The sequence below is a fragment of the Oncorhynchus mykiss genome, chromosome 13 (genome assembly GCF_013265735.2).
Source record: "Oncorhynchus mykiss isolate Arlee chromosome 13, USDA_OmykA_1.1, whole genome shotgun sequence".
Classification (NCBI taxonomy): Eukaryota; Metazoa; Chordata; class Actinopteri; order Salmoniformes; family Salmonidae; genus Oncorhynchus; species Oncorhynchus mykiss.
The window spans coordinates 62,317,038-62,338,032 of record NC_048577.1 but is presented as its reverse complement, the minus strand read 5'-3'; the positions used below and the strand labels follow the sequence as shown (position 1 = coordinate 62,338,032).

At 39.2% G+C, this 20,995-nt stretch overlaps 3 protein-coding genes across 5 annotated transcripts in view; all 3 read left to right on the top strand.

Annotated features, from left to right (window-relative positions):
* Positions 1 to 7,800, top strand: part of LOC110485307 (transmembrane channel-like protein 6) — a 31,355-nt gene extending 23,555 nt beyond the window's left edge. For both annotated transcript variants that reach the window (XM_036941822.1, XM_036941824.1), the window contains 8 exons: positions 2,340 to 2,437; positions 4,255 to 4,350; positions 4,536 to 4,611; positions 5,343 to 5,476; positions 5,791 to 5,967; positions 6,133 to 6,211; positions 6,319 to 6,423; positions 7,382 to 7,800. In XM_036941822.1, the coding sequence (XP_036797717.1) occupies positions 2,340 to 2,437; positions 4,255 to 4,350; positions 4,536 to 4,611; positions 5,343 to 5,476; positions 5,791 to 5,967; positions 6,133 to 6,211; positions 6,319 to 6,423; positions 7,382 to 7,408 (792 nt within the window). In that variant the 3' untranslated portion in view covers positions 7,409 to 7,800. The remainder of the gene's footprint in view (positions 1 to 2,339; positions 2,438 to 4,254; positions 4,351 to 4,535; positions 4,612 to 5,342; positions 5,477 to 5,790; positions 5,968 to 6,132; positions 6,212 to 6,318; positions 6,424 to 7,381) is intronic.
* Positions 7,801 to 11,000: 3,200 nt separating this feature from the next.
* Positions 11,001 to 14,002, top strand: LOC110487061 (heterogeneous nuclear ribonucleoproteins A2/B1). Its single transcript, XM_036942628.1, has 4 exons — positions 11,001 to 11,075; positions 11,415 to 11,510; positions 13,320 to 13,475; positions 13,982 to 14,002. Exons 1-4 carry the CDS (start codon positions 11,001 to 11,003, stop codon positions 14,000 to 14,002), a joined length of 348 nt encoding a protein of 115 aa, XP_036798523.1.
* Positions 14,003 to 18,665: 4,663 nt separating this feature from the next.
* Positions 18,666 to 20,382, top strand: LOC110487063 (centromere protein X). 2 transcript variants are annotated; one of them, XR_005035630.1, is made up of 6 exons: positions 18,666 to 18,786; positions 19,086 to 19,137; positions 19,267 to 19,320; positions 19,611 to 19,699; positions 19,805 to 19,876; positions 19,978 to 20,382. XR_005035630.1 is itself a non-coding variant. In XM_021558970.2 (5 exons), exons 1-5 carry the CDS (start codon positions 18,751 to 18,753, stop codon positions 19,817 to 19,819), a joined length of 246 nt encoding a protein of 81 aa, XP_021414645.2. In that variant the 5' UTR covers positions 18,673 to 18,750; the 3' UTR covers positions 19,820 to 20,382. The 2 variants fall into 2 exon arrangements, 1 of the variants encoding a protein (XP_021414645.2); XM_021558970.2 differs by having other exon boundaries at positions 18,673 to 18,786; positions 19,805 to 20,382.
* The last annotated feature ends 613 nt before the right edge of the window (positions 20,383 to 20,995 follow it).

Sequence of the window (20,995 nt, the reverse complement as noted above, 5' to 3'; positions counted from 1 at the left end):
AATATATATAAAAAACACACTACCCTCCCCTGTGCCCAATACAAAATATATATAAAAAACACACTACCCTCCCCTGTGCCCAATACAATATATATATAAAAAAACACACTACCCTCCCCTGTGCCCAATACAAAATATATATAAAAAAACACACTACCATGCCCTGTGCCCAATACAAAATATATATAAAAAAACACACTACCCTCCCCTGTGCCCAATACAAAATATATATAAAAAACACACTACCATGCCCTGTGCCCAATACAAAATATATATATAAAAAACACACTACCATGCCCTGTGCCCAATACAAAATATATATAAAAAACACACTACCCTCCCCTGTGCCCAATACAAAATATATATATAAAAAACACACTACCCTCCCCTGTGCCCAATACAATATATATATATAAAAAACACACTACCCTGCCCTGTGCCCAATACAAAATATATATAAAAAACACACTACCCTCCCCTGTGCCCAATACAAAATATATATATAAAAAACACACTACCCTCCCCTGTGCCCAATACAAAATATATATAAAAAACACACTACCCTCCCCTGTGCCCAATACAAAATATATATAAAAAACACACTACCCTCCCCTGTGCCCAATACAATATATATATAAAAAACACACTACCCTCCCCTGTGCCCAATACAAAATATATATAAAAAACACACTACCCTCCCCTGTGCCCAATACAAAATATATATAAAAAAACACACTACCCTCCCCTGTGCCCAATACAAAATATATATATAAAAAACACACTACCATGCCCTGTGCCCAATACAAAATATATATATAAAAAACACACTACCATGCCCTGTGCCCAATACAAAATATATATATAAAAAACACACTACCATGCCCTGTGCCCAATACAAAATATATATATAAAAAACACACTACCCTCCCCTGTGCCCAATACAAAATATATATATAAAAAACACACTACCATGCCCTGTGCCCAATACAAAATATATATATAAAAAACACACTACCCTCCCCTGTGCCCAATACAAAATATATATAAAAAACACACTACCCTCCCCTGTGCCCAATACAAAATAAATATATAAAAAACACACTACCCTCCCCTGTGCCCAATACAAACATATATATATAAAACACACTACCCTCCCCTGTGCCCAATACAATATATATATATAAAACACACTACCCTCCCCTGTGCCCAATACAATATATATATATATAAAAAACACACTACCCTCCCCTGTGCCCAATACAAAATATATATAAAAAACACACTACCCTCCCCTGTGCCGAATACAACATATATATATAAAAAACACACTACCCTCCCCTGTGCCCAATACAACATATATATATAAAAAACACACTACCATGCCCTGTGCCCAATACAAAATATATATATAAAAAACACACTACCATGCCCTGTGCCCAATACAACATATATATATAAAAAACACACTACCATGCCCTGTGCCCAATACAAAATATATATATATATAAAACACACTACCCTCCCCTGTGCCCAATACAAAATATATATATAAAAAACACACTACCCTCCCCTGTGCCCAATACAATATATATATAAAAAACACACTACCCTCCCCTGTGCCCAATACAAAATATATATAAAAAACACACTACCATGCCCTGTGCCCAATACAAAATATATATATAAAAAACACACTACCCTCCCCTGTGCCCAATACAATATATATATAAAAAACACACTACCCTCCCCTGTGCCCAATACAAAATATATATAAAAAACACACTACCCTCCCCTGTGCCCAATACAAAATATATATAAAAAACACACTACCATGCCCTGTGCCCAATACAATATATATATAAAAAACACACTACCCTCCCCTGTGCCCAATACAAAATATATATATAAAACACACTACCCTCCCCTGTGCCCAATACAAAATATATATATAAAAAACACACTACCCTCCCCTGTGCCCAATATAATATATATATATAAAAAACACACTACCCTCCCCTGTGCCCAATACAAAATATATATAAAAAACACACTACCCTCCCCTGTGCCCAATACAATATATATATAAAAAACACACTACCCTCCCCTGTGCCCAATACAAAATATATATATAAAAAACACACTACCCTCCCCTGTGCCCAATAATATAAAATAAATGCATAACCCTCCCCAAAGCACTTTTTTAAAAATTTTGTTGGAAAACCCTCCCTTATTTGGGATAGTATAGACTATTTTCAGATGTCAATTAGTCTGTTAATGAGTTCCCACCAAAGTTGTTGTAATGTATATTTTGACTTTGGTATCTTGGTCTGTCTCTACAGTGCTGGGAGAGCTTTGTTGGTCAGGAGCTGTATCGTTTCCTGCTCGTGGATTTCATATTCACGGTTCTCTACACAGTCTTCGGAGAATTTATTTGGAAGTAAGAAGTGTTTTATGGTAATAATTCCTGTAAGATGTACTGACACTCCCCTCTGTAACCCCATGTTGTGGAGATTTGTATGTGTTAACCTACAGTACCAGTCAAAAGTTTGGACACGCCTAATACTTTGGACACGTTTTTCTTTATTTTTACTATTTTCTACATTGTAGAATAAGAGTGAAGACATCAAAACAATGCAATAACACATATGGAATCATGTAGTAACCCAAAAAATGTTAAACAAATCTAAATATATTTGAGATTCTTCAAAGTAGCCACCCTTTGCCTTGATGACAGCTTTGCACACTCTTGGCATTCTATATGTAGTCATCTGGAATGCATTTCAATTAAAAAGTTAATTTCTGTAATTTATTTTCTTAGTGTGTTTGAGCCAATCAGTTGTGTTGTGACAAGGTAGGGGGACGTATACAGAAGATAGCCCTATTTGGTAAAATACCAAGTCCATATTATTGCAAAAACAGCTCAAATAAGCAAAGAGAAACGACAGTCCATCATTACTTTTTAAGACATTAAGGTCAGTCAATCCGGAACATTTCAAGAACTTTGAAAGTTTCTTCAAGTGCAGTCGCAAAAAACATCAAGCACTATGATGAAACTGGCTCTCATGAGGACCGCCACAGGAATGGAAGACCCAGAGTTACCTCTGCTGCAGAGGATACGTTCATTAGAGTTACCAGCCTCAGAAATTGCAGCCCAAATAAACTTAAACAGCATTGCTACCACAGCATTCTGCAGCGATATACTATCCCATCTGGTTTACGCTTAGTGGGACAATGACCCAACACACCTCTAGGCTGTGTAAGGGCTATTTGGCCAAGGAGGAGAGTGATGGAGTGCTACATCAGATGATCTGGACTCCACAATCACCCAACCTCAACCCAATTGATATGGTTTGGGATGAGTTGGACCGTGGAGTGAAGGAAAAGCAGCCAACAAGTGCTCAGCATATGTGGGAACACCTTCAGGACTGTTGGAAAAGCATTCCAGGTGAAGCTGGTTGAGAGAATACCAAGAGTGTGCAAAGCTGTCAAGAAAAAGGGTGGCTGCTTTGAAGAATCTAAAACACTTTTTGATTACTGTATGATTCCATATGTGTTATTTCATAGTTATGGCTTCACTATTATTATGCAATGTAGAAAATGAGTAAAAATAAAGAAAAAACCTTGAATGAGTAGGTTTAGAACGAGTGTGTCAACTTTTGACTGGTACTGTGTATTCTACTATTTTCATATTTGCTCTACTTGCTCTTTGGAGATTCTATCTGGAAATATTTGAGTGACTAACCAGCTGAGCATATTTTGAAGATGTTTGTGTAGATAATTCATGTGCAATGTAACTGGTATTCTATTTTCACTGTGCTTGACATGCTCTCTGGGTAATTTTGTGAGGAAGTCGGTAGTGAAGTTGTGAGTGCCAGAACTGCTTGAGCATTTGTTTGTTTCACATTCACTGTGAGATGTACTGACACTACTATTTTAATGTTGACTGTGTTCTACAGTCTTTTTGAAGGATGCTTCAAGAGTCCCTTCATTAGATGACCTTCATTAGTCAGACAGCTAAACAGTAACCAATACAGGTTTTTCTACTATTTGTATGTGATTGTATTTCTGTTCTTGTCATATTAGCAGTCATTCTGTATAGTATGTTCAAGTTGTAACTGCCAAAGTGTATTTGTGAAATGGAAATTTGTAAATAAGCTTTTTTTTTTATAGAAGTTGTACATGGCAGACCTGCTGAACATGTTGTTTAGAATTCCTGTAAAATGTACTGATACTCCACACTGTTTCCCCCCATAGGCGGTTTTCTCAAGGAGTGCTGAGGAGAAGGAGGAAGCCAGTGTTTGATATCGCCCGTAACGTACTCGAGCTCATCTATGGGCAAACCCTCACCTGGTAAAATGCCTGCTCGCATGCCATGAGTCGTCTCACCTCGTATCTCTGTGACATAATTGTTTTGTCATGCTTCGTTAGATGCTGCAGGTGCCGTCAGCCCTGGGTCGTCTCTCTTTCTTTTGATGATAATGTCATTGAGGTTTCTGTGGTATTTATGTCTCCTTCTCTGTCATCTTTTCCCACAGGCTAGGCTTGCTCTTCACTCCTTTACTGCCAGCTGTGCAGATCCTCAAGCTGTTGTTGTTGTTCCATATGAAAAAGGTAGGTAGGTCCCAGCTCAGAGCTCCAGCAGTGTAACCATTACACAGTGAAGGTAGGCCCCAGCTCAGAGCTCAACCAGTGTGACTATTTCAGTGACAGTGGTACACTCCTTAAAAGAGGTCAAACTATCATGTCCAAACTCTGCACTTGTCATAACCAGAGGCCCAAAAAGTGTTGACAAACGATTAGGTAAGTAAAGGTCCGTCCAGAAACTTAAGGTCCCCAACTTAATTCCCACCCGCTCATGCTCTGTTTGCCTGCCTTCTCTGACCTTGTTCACTTTGACCCGAGCCACTTCCTTCAATTGAAAATGAATAGGATCCGCCATTTTGTTGCCAGCTATCGCACTCAGTGGAAACCCCAGCGGTGTTAGACTCATTAGTTTTTCTTCTTTTGTTGCTGTTTGCCATCCTCAGAGCAGTCTACTGGTGAACTCTCTTGTTGCTTTTCTCCCTCCTCAGAGCAGTCTACTGGTGAACTCTCTTGTTGCTTTTCTCCCTCCTCAGAGCAGCCTACTTGTGAACTCTCTTGTTGCTTTTCTCCCTCCTCAGAGCAGCCTACTGGTGAACTCTCTTGTTACTTTTCTCCCTCCTCAGAGCAGCCTACTGGTGAACTCTCTTGTTGCTTTTCTCCCTCCTCAGAGCAGCCTACTGGTGAACTCTCTTGTTACTTTTCTCCCTCCTCAGAGCAGCCTACTGGTGAACTCACTTGTTGCTTTTCTCCCTCCTCAGAGCAGTCTACTGGTGAACTGCCAGGCATCCAGGAAGCCGTGGAGAGCCAGTCAGATGAGCACCCTCTTCATCTCTCTGCTGTGTTTCCCCTCTTTCCTCGGGGCCACCGTGTCTGTGACCTACACCATATGGACGTGAGTCTGTCCAACACACACACGAGCGGTGTCTGACACACACACACACACACACGCACACAAATATATCAACCTATACCAATGTAGGCGCAAGTATGCATGCATACAGTACATGCACCTTTTCACTTTTGAGTCTATGTTGCTATGTAACATCCCTTGAAAAGTACGCATCTCTGGAATTGTGCTGGGAAGGACAACATGAACAGAAAATATATTTCAGCCTGAACAGTACGCTTCAGGTTGACACTGCAGTATGAAAAGGATGTTGTGGTCCAAATGTTTCTTCCACTCTTCCCTTCGTCTCCCCCCCATAGGATTAAGCCCTCCTCTGGCTGTGGTCCTTTCAGGAACCTCCCCTTCATGTTCCACTCGGGCAAACAGTGGGCCCAGGAGCTGAAGAGTACCAACCACAAGCTGGCCTGGCTCAACTGGGTACACAGCTGCTTGGTGGAGAACCCCCTCTTCCTGTTCCTGTTGGCAGGTGTCTTTCTGTGAGTCAGCATCCAACAAGGACATTCTTTGGACTGCTCTGGATATTTCTTGTTGTGTGCCGTTTGGCTGACACTATTATGCAAAGCCACTAACAGTACAGTGTATGTTTTAAGTATGTTATGTTCACCTACCTGGCAGTTAATGTTTCCTCTCTTTTTTTTCAGAATGGTCATTTACATTCACACCCAAGTTTTAGACGGCCAAAGGAAAATAATTAGTCTGCTACAGGAGCAAATAGAAAATGTGTGTGTGTGTATATGTATAGACCAAAAACTTCTGTTTCATTGAATATTCTTACAAAGATAGATCTGTGTGTTGATGGTTACTCATCTGTTCTTTTTCATCACCAGGAGGGGAAGGACAAGAAGTTCTTAATTACTAGTCTGCAGGCCATCCATGAGAAGAGGCAGTATCCACTGTCCCCTTCCTCCAGGCCTCAGCCACAGGGCAGTGAGGTGAGTGACCCTGACTGTGCCGTGTTCATTAGCGTACGCAACAGGAAAATGTTCAGCAACAGAAAATTAAAATGTTCAGCAACAGAAAATTAAAATGTTCAGCAACAGAAAATTAAAATGTTCAGCAACAGAAAATGTAAATGTTCAGCAACAGAAAAGGAAGTCCAGGTAGGCCCTCCCTGTTTGTGTGCTTTCTTCTGTTTGGTACCTAATGAACATGACCCTGTTGTATGACCTCCAAGAGCTGCTGCTGTGGTTAGTCGGTACCAAAACCATGGTGTTGTCTTCTGACAGATCTGTCTTGTCCTGCAAACACAGATTCAGGTTGATGTGTTAGTCTAAACAGATTCAGGTTGATATGTTAGTCTAAACAGATTCAGGTTGATATGTTAGTCTAAACAGATTCAGGTTGATGTGTTAGTCTAAACAGATTCAGGTTGATGTGTTAGTCTAAACAGATTCAGGTTGATGTGTTAGTCTAAACAGATTCAGGTTGATATGTTAGTCTAAACAGATTCAGGTTGATATGTTAGTCTAAACAGATTCAGGTTGATGTGTTAGTCTAAACAGATTCAGGTTGATGTGTTAGTCTAAACAGATTCAGGTTGATATGTTAGTCTAAACAGATTCAGGTTGATATGTTAGTCTAAACAGATTCAGGTTGATATGTTAGTCTAAACAGATTCAGGTTGATATGTTAGTCTAAACAGATTCAGGTTGATGTGTTAGTCTAAACAGATTCAGGTTGATATGTTAGTCTAAACAGATTCAGGTTGATATGTTAGTCTAAACAGATTCAGGTTGATATGTTAGTCTAAACAGATTCAGGTTGATATGTTAGTCTAAACAGATTCAGGTTGATGTGTTAGTCTAAACAGATTCAGGTTGATGTGTTAGTCTAAACAGATTCAGGTCATTTCTGTTAAATATTACATCGGTTTCCCTTATGTCATTTCAGGTTGAATATGTTTTAGTGGAAGATTAAATTATTCCAGAGTATTCATTGGATGCTGCATGTTACATTTTGGACTCCCATCACATCAAGGATATTTGTCTGCTATCAACCAGTCAAAGTGAACTCAAAGTGGAGTGATGTGTGTGGTGAAGGACATTGAGACATTTCTTGTAGAATGTAACTATGACTGATGTGTGTTCAAGACTATCAGAATGTAAAGTAACTGAGACTGATATGTATTCTAGACCATCAGAATGTAAAGTAACTGAGACTGATATGTATTCTAGACCATCAGAATGTGAAGTAACTGAGACTGATAAATATTCAAGATCATCCGAGGTGTGTTTTATACTAGTATGGTATTTCCAATGTGGGCCATAACTGTCTAATTTGCCTTTTGTTAATATATATTTTTAAATATATTTATTGTCTCTGGGCTGTCTGTCACCGCTTTCAAGCTTCAATGTATACTGAACAAAAATATAAACGCAACATGCAACAATTTCAACGATTTTACTGCGTTACAGTTTGTCATGACGTGGCCCTCTTTGGGTACAGCGAGCACCCCTCCCTCTGCACCAGCCCTTTTCTATGCACCACCCCCCTACCCCCCTGTCTCCTACACCCAGGCTGCTGTGGTCAGAGAGAGGTTGTAAATTCCTGGAGGAGATTACCTCCTCATTGCCACAGTATAGAGACAGAGTGAGTTTTCATAGAGAGAGTTTTCATAGAGAGAACAAAGGAATTTCTTCCACCTCACAGAACTTGAGTTCCGAACAACATTTATGTTCTGGAGAAGGTATAAAAGATCGGTGAAGAATCCGACTATGAATTGGTCCGTTTGGTACAATTTTGTGAAACTCATGGGAGACAATACGGCCACATTACCATAACGCTGTTTATATAATAGCCTCAGTTATGAGGCTTGCATCTAATTGCTGTACAGGATGAATGAGGAAAGATTAAACTATTTGTGGGATGCTATGTAATGATGTAATGTGAGAAAATTGTATTTCTGTGTAAAGTTTCACTTAAGTCACAGGCACGCCCCCATGAACACAGTTGGGACCTGGCATCATGAGACAGCCTTTTTCTGCTCTTCAGAATAAAACCCCCACCTTGAGAATTCTCAACAGATCATATTTCTCTCAATTACGAGAAGACAAAGGTTGCAGACCAGCTTACCTCGATAACGAGAGGGCCAAGGTTTGAGACCAGACTGCTGAATCTTTTAACCATCCCACGTGGTTAAACTCTTAGACTATCGATACCGACAGAATAAGAACAAGTCTTTGATATTAATTACTAGTCTGCAGCTAGGAATTCGGTATCATTGAACACGAAGACCGACAACCGCCGAAACATCTATTCTATAACGACTTGAATGAATGTCACTCTGAACTATCCATTCTAACCACGACAGATGGAGAGAGAGAAGGCGGACATACTCTCCAACAGAAACAAACTTTTTAACAGAGATCAAGACGACACACTGAGCGTAAATCTATATATTGATTGCAATTGTTCCCGAATGAGTGAGAGTTCATGTGCAAAGGATTAGTATTTCAATTGTTATAATATTTAACTTTGTAGTGTCTCATCTCAGTTGACCCGCACTTCCCTTTTTGTCCACCAAGCTGTGATGGCGGTTTATCACACTAGGGAAACTCTGCTATCATTTCCTTGTAACGATCTACTGTTTGATTATGCATTTCTGTGAATTACTTAGTTAGTAAATAAATATTTTAAGACAATTGATGTATGGAAGACTCATAGTGAAGACTGGGTTCGTGCAGATAACCAACAATTTTCGACGTTTGGAATGAGACTAACATGAGGTAAATAATGATTCATTAATCAAGACTGATTGATCAGATATTAAAATATCTGAAAGTTATATTTGGAAAATTATAACTTTGTAATCTGAATATTTTCCATGGTGCCCCTACTTCCTAGTTAATTACAGTTACATGATTAATCAGTTTAACCTCTCTGGGAAATGTGGGACGTAGCGTCCCACCCCGCCAACAGCCAGTGAAAGTGCAGGGCGCCAAATTCAAAACAACAAAAATCTCATAATTAAAATTCCTCAAGCATACAAGTATTTTACACCATTTTAAAGATACAATTCTCGTTAATCCAGCCACAGTGTCTGATTTCAAAAAGGCTTTACAGCAAAAGCACCACAAACGATTATAATAGGTCACCACCAAGTAACAGAAAAACACAGCCATTTTTCCAGCCAAAGAGAGGAGTCACAAAAAGCAGAAATAAAATTAATCACTAACCTTTGATGATCTTCATCAGATGACTCACAGATGACTCATAGGACTTCATGTTACACAATACATGTATGTTTTGTTCGATACAGTGCATATTTATATCCAAAAATCTCATTTTACATTGGCGTGTTATGTTCAGTAGTTCCAAAACATGCAGTGATTTTGCAGAGAGCCACATCAATTTACAGAAATACTCATAATAAACATTAAGAGATACAACTATTATACATAGAACTGTAGATAAACTTCTCACAGCAACTTCTTTTTACATAAACTTCCCACAGCAACCGCTGTGTCAGATTTCAAAAAAACTTTACGGAAAAAGCATACCATGCAGTAATCTGAGTACGGCGCTCAGAGACCAAACAAGCCAAAAATATATCCGCCATATTGTTTTTGCCTGCCATATGAGTTCTGTTATACTCACAGACATCATTCAAACAGTTTTAGAAACTTCAGAGTGTTTTCTATCCAAATGCACTAATACTAATATGCATATGTTAGCAACTGGGACTGAGGAGCAGGCCGTTTACTCTGGGCACCTTATCAAACCAAGCTACTCAATACTGCCCCAGCCATAAGAAGTTAAACCTGATAATGCATATATTGCTAATCTGTGGTCCAGGACCCTATAAATGTAGTGGGGGAGGGTTATCAATTATTAGAATACATCAATCATTTTGTGCAGCCCCTATCATGACCCCGAGATGACCCGCATCATTGCCTAGATTGTTACTTAACATTCATTGCTAGGAGGCGACATATCACAAAGGGAAGGAGGGGTGAACAATGCCCATTTACTCAGAAATTTCTGTGGAACTCAATCCAGTAATATGTGAGTTATGCTGCAGGATGAGTAACATGGAACTTGTAGAAAGCCAAGAGTAGGATTGCATCATCTTCTTGTGAAGCAGGAAGAGAAACCTTGTACCCACCCCGAATCCACCTGTTGATTTATATCTTATGATGGGTTTTCCTATGCAATGCTCTTAGGGCTACCAAACAAACAGGTGGATGTACATCTCTACGACCTCTGTTGGTATGTAAGACAATATATATCATTATACTACTAGTGAAAGATCACATTTTGGCCTTTTTATTGCAGAAAATAAAGTCTACTCAGGAAATATTAGTTGTATCTTGCTCTAACAGGTTATTTTCATGTTAAGTTAATTATGACTGATACATTTTTTTAATATATTTTATAAAGCATAGAAGAAGTTACAGTGATCAATTTTGTTTTTGTCTGAAGCAAATATCCAAAGACTACAGCATTTCACAGGGTCAAATGAAATGAAATATTGATTTATTCTGTTTCCCTCTAGTTATTTAAGGGGAAAATGGAGCCTCAAAGGAGAGTGTACATATCTCTCCCTAAAAAACACAGGACCGCTTTGGCCAAAAAGTACAAACTGGTAAACAAACACTTATTTTTCTGACCATCCTAAAACACACTTACAGGTGTAGGATTTTAATTTGACCAGTTTGTCACAGCAGGAAAATAATCCTGCAGCAACAGGAAATGTGGATTATAATTAATGGACATTTTTAGTTATGCCAAATCAAGTCTTTGATTTGTTGCAACAACAGGGTTATCAAATTAAGGTTCGATATCTGTAGTTCTTAGTAGCCTATGAATGGATGTAGTGTATTTTTCATAGTATTCCTATTACAGACACACAATATAGTTACTTTACCATGATAACATTTTAAAATAAAAATATGAATGGCTTTATTTTGTATCTGTTGGACAGGATCACGGGCTTGTCATTAAGGATCTCAGCACTAACATAAATGAAGGATACCTACAAGCTTACTTCCGACAGTGGGGCAGCATTACAGCATGCACGGTAGGCTGATTAAGTCATATCAATCATTGTAATATTAGCCTCACGTGGATAAGGCCTAAACCATACCTTTTTAACCTTTCTGATCTCCCCATCCCAGATCCGGGATCGTGAATACAGACTCAAGCTCATTACCATAACGCAACGTTAACTATTCATGAAAATCGCAAATGAAATGAAATAAATATGCTAGCTCTCAAGCTTAGCCTTTTGTTAACAACACTGTCATCTCAGATTTTCAAAATATGCTTCTCAACCATTGCAAAACAAGCATTTGTGTAACAGTATTGATGGCTAACGTAGCATTTAGCATTAGCATTCAGCTGGCAACATTTACACAAAAAAACAGAAAAGCATTCAAATAAAATCATTTACCTTTGAAGAACTTCAGATGTTTTCAATGAGGAGACTCTCAGATAGCAAATGTTCAGTTTTTCCTGAAAGATTATTTGTTTAGGACAAATTGCTCCGTTTTCTGCGTCACGTTTAACTATGAAAAAACCCCTGTATCCAGGATTGTGTAAATCTATCAGCAAGCTCATTAGCATAACACAACGTTAACTATTTATGAAAATCGCAAATGAAATGAAATAAATATGCCATCTCTCAAGCTTAGCCTTTTGTAAACAACACTGTCATCTCAGATTTTCAAAATATGCTTCTCAACCATAGGAAAACAATCATTTGTGTAAAAGTAGCTAGCTAGCGTTAGCATTTCGCGTTAGCATTTAGCGTTAGCATTAGCGTTAGCATCCAGCACGCAACATTAACAAAAACATAAAAGCCTTCAAATAAAATCATTTACCTTTGAAGAACTTCTGATGTTTTCAATGAGGATACTCTCAGTTAGATAGCAGATGCTCAGTTTTTCCAAAAAGATTCCTTGTGTATTAGAAATAGCTCCGTTTTATACATCACATTTGGCTACCAAAAAAAATCCCCAAATTCAGTCCTCAAAACGCGAACTTTTTTCCAAATTAACTCCATAATATCGACTGAAAACATGGCAAACGTTGTTTAGAATCAATCATCAAGGTGTTTTTCACATATCTCTTCATTGATACATCGTTCTTGGACACATGCTTTCTCCCCTGAATCAAATGGTAAAGTAGAAGCAGCTGGCAATTGCGCACCGAATTCGACGCAGGACACCAGGCGGACACTTGGAAAATGTAGTCTCTTATGGTCAATCTTCCAATGATATGCCTACAAATACGTCACAATGCTGCTAAGACCTTGGGCGAATGACAGAAAGTGTAGGCTCATTCGTTGCGCAATCACAGCCATATAAGGAGAGAATGGAAAACAGAGCTTCAGAAATTCTGCTAATTCCTGGGTGATGCATCATCTTGGTTTTGCCTGTAGAATGAGTTCTGGGGCACTTACAGACAAAATCTTTGCAGATTCTGAAACTTCAGAGTGTTTTCTTTCCAAAACTGCATATGCATAGTCGAGCATCTTTTCGTGACAAAATATCGCGCTTAAAACGGGAACGTTTTTTATCCAAAAATGAAATAGCGCCCCTAGAGCTCTAACAGGTTAAAGGGGCAATCTGTAGTTTTAAACAACATAGCATCCACCCCTCCACCTTTTTTACACTGCAGTCAGTGGAGTAAAACAAGCTTATATTTTGCATTCTAATGGGACAAGACAGTAAGACCGTTGAACTAATCTGACAAGGTATTTTATAAGTTATATTCCTCAAGAATCAATGGATGTAGCTATTACAGATTGACCCCTTTAAAACAACATATTTTCTTGGATTATTGGTGTTTTTATTGGTAATGGTGATGGTCCATCCTTTGAAAACAGATCAAGAAAACTCCACAGAACTCTGACTCAAAGAGTGCCAGTGCGTTGGGATACGTGAGTTTTTCCTCTGAGGAGGAGGCAGATACGGCAGACTGGGCGGGTCCTCACTATATAGGAGGCATGGAAGTGGAGGCCAAGAGAGTTGTCAGTCTGAAGGTAAATCAAAACAGAGCATTGGGCAACGACTTGTTGAATGAATCAGCAATGTTTCTATGTCATATCAACCAAAAAAGTAAATATGATGATGTTGAATCAACGTGGAAAACTGATTGGATTCACAAAAAGTGTTCTGTTGACATGGTTGTGTGTAGGTTGCTTTTATCCAGCACATGCAGCCAGTCTTATCGATATGTCACTGTCTGGGTCACAGGTCTTTCAGCACCAGTCAAGTCTTAAGTCTCAACAGGGCGAGTCTGAGTCAAATCTCAAGTCTCTCTCTTCATAAACAAATGTGTGTTCTGATCCATGCAGGGTAACATTGCGTTGCAGGTTAGACTCTTCTAGGTCAAAGGTCAATTTGTTTAAAAATATATATACTTTGATTCAATACTTGACTATTAAAACACAGTCAAGTCTAAAGTCATATGCAAGAGTCAAACAGAAGTTACGAGTCACTGTTTTTGCAACTCTTTTACCATGCTAAAATCTAATCTTTCATATAGATGGATGACCCAGAAGGTTGAGGTCATCCCAGCCGGGTCTATCTGCAGACGTGACCATGGGTCTGTTCATCAATTGAGCATCTTCGAGAATGTATCAGAGGCCGGATGATACTGTACCTACGTTTTTTTTTTTTAAAAGCAATTTTGGATGGGATACATGGATTATTTGTTGAAAAATAAATGTAGATTATAATTTCTTTCTATGATTTGGTTTGATTGTAACAATTTGTTTTCAGATGTCTTATGTACCGTGATTTACTGATTTGTAATGAAATGCCAATTGTTTTCAATGCTGTGAACATTATAAGGCCAATGTTGCATGAACTTTTAGTAGAATAAGCGAAGATATTACTAGAAAGGGACATTTCCTAAAGAAAATGTGTGTTTGCTAGAAGTATTTATGATAGTGACAGCAATAGTAGTAATGATTGATTGATTGATTGATTGCATTTATAGGGCCCTGTAAATCTGCGATATGCAGAACGCTGACGGAATCCAGACATTAAAACAGAATTGAACAATGTTCAAAAATGTATATAGCTTAGTAAGTATCAACAAAATGTAGCCTATTGAAAATTAATACATTTGCCCAAGTTTATCATGTCATAAGAAATGAACACAATGCATCAGTGATTCATATTTTCTCCAAACTTCTAGAGGGCAATGAGAATTGCATTCGCCATCACACTGCCCAATCCAATCTGAACAAGAGGAATACCTATGTAAGAGGTCCTGGATGACAGGAAGCTTGGCCCCAGTGATGTACCGGGCCGTTCGCACTACCCTTGTGGATGGAGGCCGAGCAGTTGCCATACCAGCCAGTGATGCAACCAGTGCTCTCGATGGTACAGCTGTAGAACCTTTTGAGGATCTGAGGACCCATGACAAATATTTTCAGTCTCCTGAGGGGGGATAGGTTTTGTCGTGCCCTCTTAACGACTCTCTTGGTGTGCTTGGACCATGTCCAATTTAGTTGTCTTCTATTAAAATGTTTTTTTTCTTGTTGTTTTTTTTCTTGATAAAATGAAGGGAAAAAACGGAGAACGGAAACCTTAATTCCAAATTCCGTTTCCTCCACTTCGTTTAAGACTAATCGGAATCAGGCAACAACAAAAAAATACAGATTTTACAGGGCCCAACATTTATATAGTGCCTTTCCAGATGATGACAATCATTTGTGCCAGAACGCTCACCACAGCTGGAGAGGTGAGGAGTGATAAATGCCAATTAGAAATGAGGGGAAGGTGTGCCATGATGGAAATGTACATGTTAGCAAATGCTCTTCTCCAGAACAGGCGCAAATAGGGTTAAGTGCCTTGCTCAAGGGCACATCAACAGATATCACCTCAGGGATTCAAACCAGCAACCTTTCAGTTACTGGCCCAACGTTCTTAACCGCTAGGCTACCTGCTGCCCGGATTTAGCCAGGACGCCAGAGTTAACACTCCTACTCTTACGCTAAGTGCCATGGGATATTTAGTGACAGAGAGTAAGATCACACGTTAACGTCTCATCCGAAAGAGAGCCTCCTACGCAGGGAAATGTCCCCATCACTTCCCCTAGGGCATTGGGATTTTGATCTTAAGACTAGAAGGAAGAGTGCCCCCTACTGGCCCTCCAACACCACTTTCAGCAGCATCCAGGGACCGGCCAGGAAAGACCCTGCTTGGCTTCATAGGCAAGCCAGCGGCGGGATGCACGGTGGTATGCTCATGGTACTAATTGGGTTTTCATAGGCTATGGGTTCTGGACAAACTGGTTAGGTAGTGAAATATGAAGCTCTACTCTACTGCTTTGGTTAAAAGGGCATATTAGCTTTCAGATGTTGCTAGTTGTTTGTTTTAATGAAATGCTGAGTGTTCCAAAACCACTAAGGATCAATATATTTTGCCCCATGTGTACCTTATCCATACTGTGACCATGATCATTAAACATGTGGGTTGGTGATTCTGGGTAAGGGCCGATACAGCTTAACATGTAGTTCTTCACACCTATGTGGACTTGGGCAGAGACCGATTTTTTGGAGCAATGTGCGCTCTCTGGTTCATGTTCATTATGTTTTTGTTCTCTTCCCATTTGTGGTGAAAGCAAAGAAGAATCACGTTGAAAACATCAGAAAATGCCACTGTTGGCTAATTTGAAAGAACACCAAATGCATAAGTCAAACTGCCACACTACACCACCCCAGGTTTATACAAGAGCATGGGGTGCTCTGCCTAACACACATACGGGTTGTTAAAGTTTGGGTTGAGTGGCAAAATAAATAAGTCTATAACAGTTTACATGTTTTATTTCTCCTTCACCATTAGTATAAAACCTTAATAATTTCAGATTCTCTATTTTTAGCCTGGTTAAAGTGAAGGAGAACACAGCTAATATACAATAAACAAAACAAATTAAAAACAGGTTCATGTGTAGGGTTGACAGAATCACGAATTACACATTTATTTAACATATCAATATGACATCAAACAGAACCCAACCGCTCAGACGAGCTCCAGCTCTCCGTTTTTACATTGTGTCCTAAAAACAGATTTCCACCAAGTAAGCAGCTTAATTTACCCTGTCCCGCAGCTCAATTTTCCCTGGGTAAGGGGTATTTTGTACCACAATAACTTTTTTTTAACAAGCTATGTTTTCAAAACTGTAATATTTACATTAATTCTGATTATTTCCATGGATACACATCATCCTGAAAAATATGCAAATATATTTGTTAGAAAGAATACTATGTTTCCCTTGATGGGGTGATGCTGAATGCAAAAAACGTTGCTCGACTTACCCCACTCTCCTCTACAATAGGAAATAGACATTTACTAATAAAAGAGAGAGCACAGGTCTAACTGTAGTCAGATTAGCAGGGAATTGATTGACCTCTGTCCATGGTGCTGAAACTCCACTATAGCAGTAATTTGCTTGTCTGGTTGTTTAGCGCAGCATGCATGGGATATTCACCAGTCAACACAATTAGCGGGTTATTAGCTAATGAATTCCATTTTCACTAGGCTATAATAACCTCATAATATCTTACCAGTCGGCCAACAGTGCTCCATGGGCCTACATTAAAACTAGGCTACATACAAAAAATTGTTTGGACTTTGAGAGAACTTTGAGTTGATGAATTTGCAACAAATACAACAAGAAACAATTAGATTCCTGTGTATATTTTAGATGGTGTATGATAATTGGTGGCTGTGATTGCTGTGATCTCTTTGGCCAGTGTAATTCCCTACCTCTAATACGGCATGTTTATCTGACTGGTTGTCCTTGGGAAAGCTGTCTTGTGGATTATTTTATGACTTTACAGGAGTAGAGACATTGTACTGGCAGTAAAATGAAACTCAACCATCCCTCACCTCTTTTTATCTCTCTCTCTCTCTCTCTCTCTCTCTTTCTCTCTCTCTCTCTATTTCTCTCTCTCTCCTCTCTCTCTCTTTCTCTCTCTCTTTCTCTTTCTCTCTCTCTCTCTCTCTCTCTCTCTCTCTCTCTCATCTTTTCTTTCTCTCCCTCTCATCTTTTCTTTCTCTCTCCTCTAACCCTGTGACTTTTCTGTGTCTCTGAAGGTGGATATGAAGATCTTTCACTACAAGGTTCACCTGTCAGAAGAGGTGTCAAGGGCAAACATAAAATTCAAACCCTGTCACACCTACCTGGTAAAACCGCCGCTGTGACACACACACACACTGAAACACACTCACCTCTGTATCCCACTGATATCACCACATATTTTCAATGTGGATAATTGGGTAGTATTGGGTTGAGACGTTAATCAATGCGATTACCCACTCAAAAAGACAGCTGGGTTGAATTTCCAATGTTGTATCACTGCTTTCAACCATCTAAAAGCACAACAAAATTCCAATGGAAAAACAATGTCTGATTTTTGGTTTAGTTGTCACCCAAATATCTATCACTGTGCTTTCAACCATTTAAAACCACAGCAAAGTTCAAATGGGAATACAATGATATTGTGTTTATTTATACAACAGATTAATGTGTTATCACTGTGCTTCATTTATTAGCAGAACCAAATGACCTGGATTGCAGTTGAAATGACATTAAAAGTGCACGTGATCAATGCCGTTTGAAATTTCCACAGATTTTTTTTCACATTTGTGAAGATCTCCACAAACCTTCAACGACCTATGTATGCTATCTTCAACCGGCACGCTTTATACGATTACATAAGAAGAAATGTATAGTTACAATAACTATGGGTGTGTTACTCATTTAAGGTTTATTGTTACATTAGTTTGGAAGATAGCCTTAACTTTAGGCTCTTTACTGTATTACAAAAGTATTATTGAATTGTGTTTGGTTGGCAAGGCAACCACATATCAACATATAAAGGAGACGTGTCTACTGCTTGGATAGTTCCATCTGAGCCACTAATAGCATTCTTTAACTTTTATTGTTGGTTGAGTTGGAGACGTTAATCCAACATGTCATTTGTTAACTTGTCGAAAAGTTAATAGGCTATTTATAACAATAAATAAAAAATAGGCTATTCATTGTATTTCAAAAGTGATATTGAGTTTGGTTGAAGGAGATTTATCTTCTGCTTGGATAGTTTCATCTGTTAAAACTGTAAATGCACTTTAAACTAGCAAGCACACACATTTTCATAAGACATTTACTATTTTCCACATTTTATTTGGTACTATTTTTCCTTTGGAATAGAAGCGTTGCGCGATGCGTTTTACGTAAATAATCACGGACTCGATGCAGCCAATCACTGCTGAGAGCGCGTTGATCGACATAAACTGAAAATGGCGGAAAGCAGCGCGGAAATCACATTCAAAAAGGTAAGAGAAAGTCGCCAATACTATTAATTGTTGTATTTTGTGAGTCACATCATTTCGACTAAAGCAAGATCACAAGCCTCATTTTGTAACTAAATCAAGATCACAAGCCTCATTTTCAAATTAGACTGAGCAGACTGTATGGAGCTAATTCAGCGGGGTAGCGCGCTAAATCATCAGCCTACTGGATACTTCTGACAACACTGGCAGTTGTTTTTGGAAGCAGTTCACTACAGTAACTTTAACGTACTGTTGTCGTGCATACTGTTATTCAGAATCATGTTTTTTTTCTTTCTTTTTAGGAGACTGTAAGCAAACTCCTGTCAAGCTTCTTCAAGGACGAGAAAACTAAAGGCGAGTTGCTAGCTAGCGGAGTTGTTTAATGTAACGATCCTGGAAAGGAGTTGGACCTGATCATGTTTAGTCATTAGTCATTAGTTTAGTCATTAGTCATTTGACCTTTGTTTTTTTGTTTTTCTCAAGTCGGTGCCGATGCTGTCCTCCTTATGGCAGAGATGCTACATGTGTTTGTTCAAGGTAAGTTCAAACGATTGATTGTTGCTGTAATGTACATGGAAATCAATGGAGGTGTTTATACAGGCTGAGATGATGGTGTTTAAATAACTTCAATAGGAGATGAAGATATCAGGGCCAGGATTCGTAAAGCATCTTAGAGTAGGAATACTGATCAAGGATCAGATGTGTCCTCCTATCCATATAATCGTATTCATTATGATCTAAAATGCTGAATGCAAAACAGTGCCTAGATCAGCAGTCTTTACTCCGAGTTGCTTTAGGAATACAGACCCTGACTCTTTGTTTCTCAGAAGCTGCACAAAGAACGATAAAACAGGCTGAGGCAGAGGACTGTGACAGAATGGACATAGAACATTTTGAGAAGATCCTGCCTCAACTGGTGTGTAAATATACCCATGAATTCTATGAAATATCCTCTCCTATTATTGTCAAGGAATGACAGTATAAGAATCAACAGTCATAACATATTTCATTTCTTCCCCAGCTGTTGGATTTTTAGTATGACTTCAGGCCAGAAGGTGGAGCCAGAGAGCCATCCAGTCCTCAATTCAGAATTCGAGAGATTTACCAACTCTTGGAGGACAATGGAAGTAAAGAAAAAGGCTTCTGTTTTGTTTGTAAACGTAAAGAAGCACTTTATTTACTTCTATTGTCCTCCAAGAGTTTCTGAATCTACTTCTTAATTCATGCACCTTGGTTGGAGAGAGGGAGGGATCCCTTCCACCAGTCCTACATTCAGCCCATGTAGGATATTATATTGTAATTAGTCCTTTATTTGAGTTACATTGCACACGGTCTCTAATGAACTCTGTACATTTTGCTCTGTGGTTTTGCCTCCGTTTGTTGTTTGAAATCATTTGAAACCATTGCTAACTAATAAAAGTTGTTGCGTGCTTTTTTTATTTATTACATCAGTCTGCGACAACTATTTTCTTGGGGGAAACATGTATTGTAAACCTAAAAGCACTTTATTGTAATCAGTTGTGTGATAGGAATTCACACCTAGTACTCCAGCAGCATTGGGGGAGGATCTGGTGTTTGACAATAAAACATATACGGTGACCTGTTTGGGACATCACTTTGGATTTGAAATTATACAATGGTGAAGGTGCAGACGGGCCTCTTTAATGGTCACGGTGCAGACGGGCCTCTTTAATGGTCACGGTGCAGACGGGCCTCTTTAATGGTCAAGGTGCAGACGGGCCTCTTTAATGGTCAAGGTGCAGACGGGCCTCTTTAATGGTCAAGGTGCAGACGGGCCTCTTTAATGGTCAAGGTGCAGACGGGCCTCTTTAATGGTCACGGTGCAGACGGGCCTCTTTAATGGTCACGGTGCAGACGGGCCTCTTTAATGGTCAAGGTGCAGACGGGCCTCTTTAATGGTCAAGGTGCAGATGGGCCTCTTTAATGGTCAAGGTGCAGACGGGCCTCTTTAATGGTCAAGGTGCAGATGGGCTGCTTTAATGGTCAAGGTGCAGACGGCCTGCTTTAATGGTCAAGGTGCAGACGGGCCTCTTTAATGGTCAAGGTGCAGACGGGCCTCTTTAATGGTCAGGGTGCAGACGGGCCTCTTTAATGGTCAAGGTGCAGACGGGCCTCTTTAATGGTCAAGGTGCAGACGGGCCTCTTTAATGGTCAAGGTGCAGACGGGCCTCTTTAATGGTCAAGGTGCAGA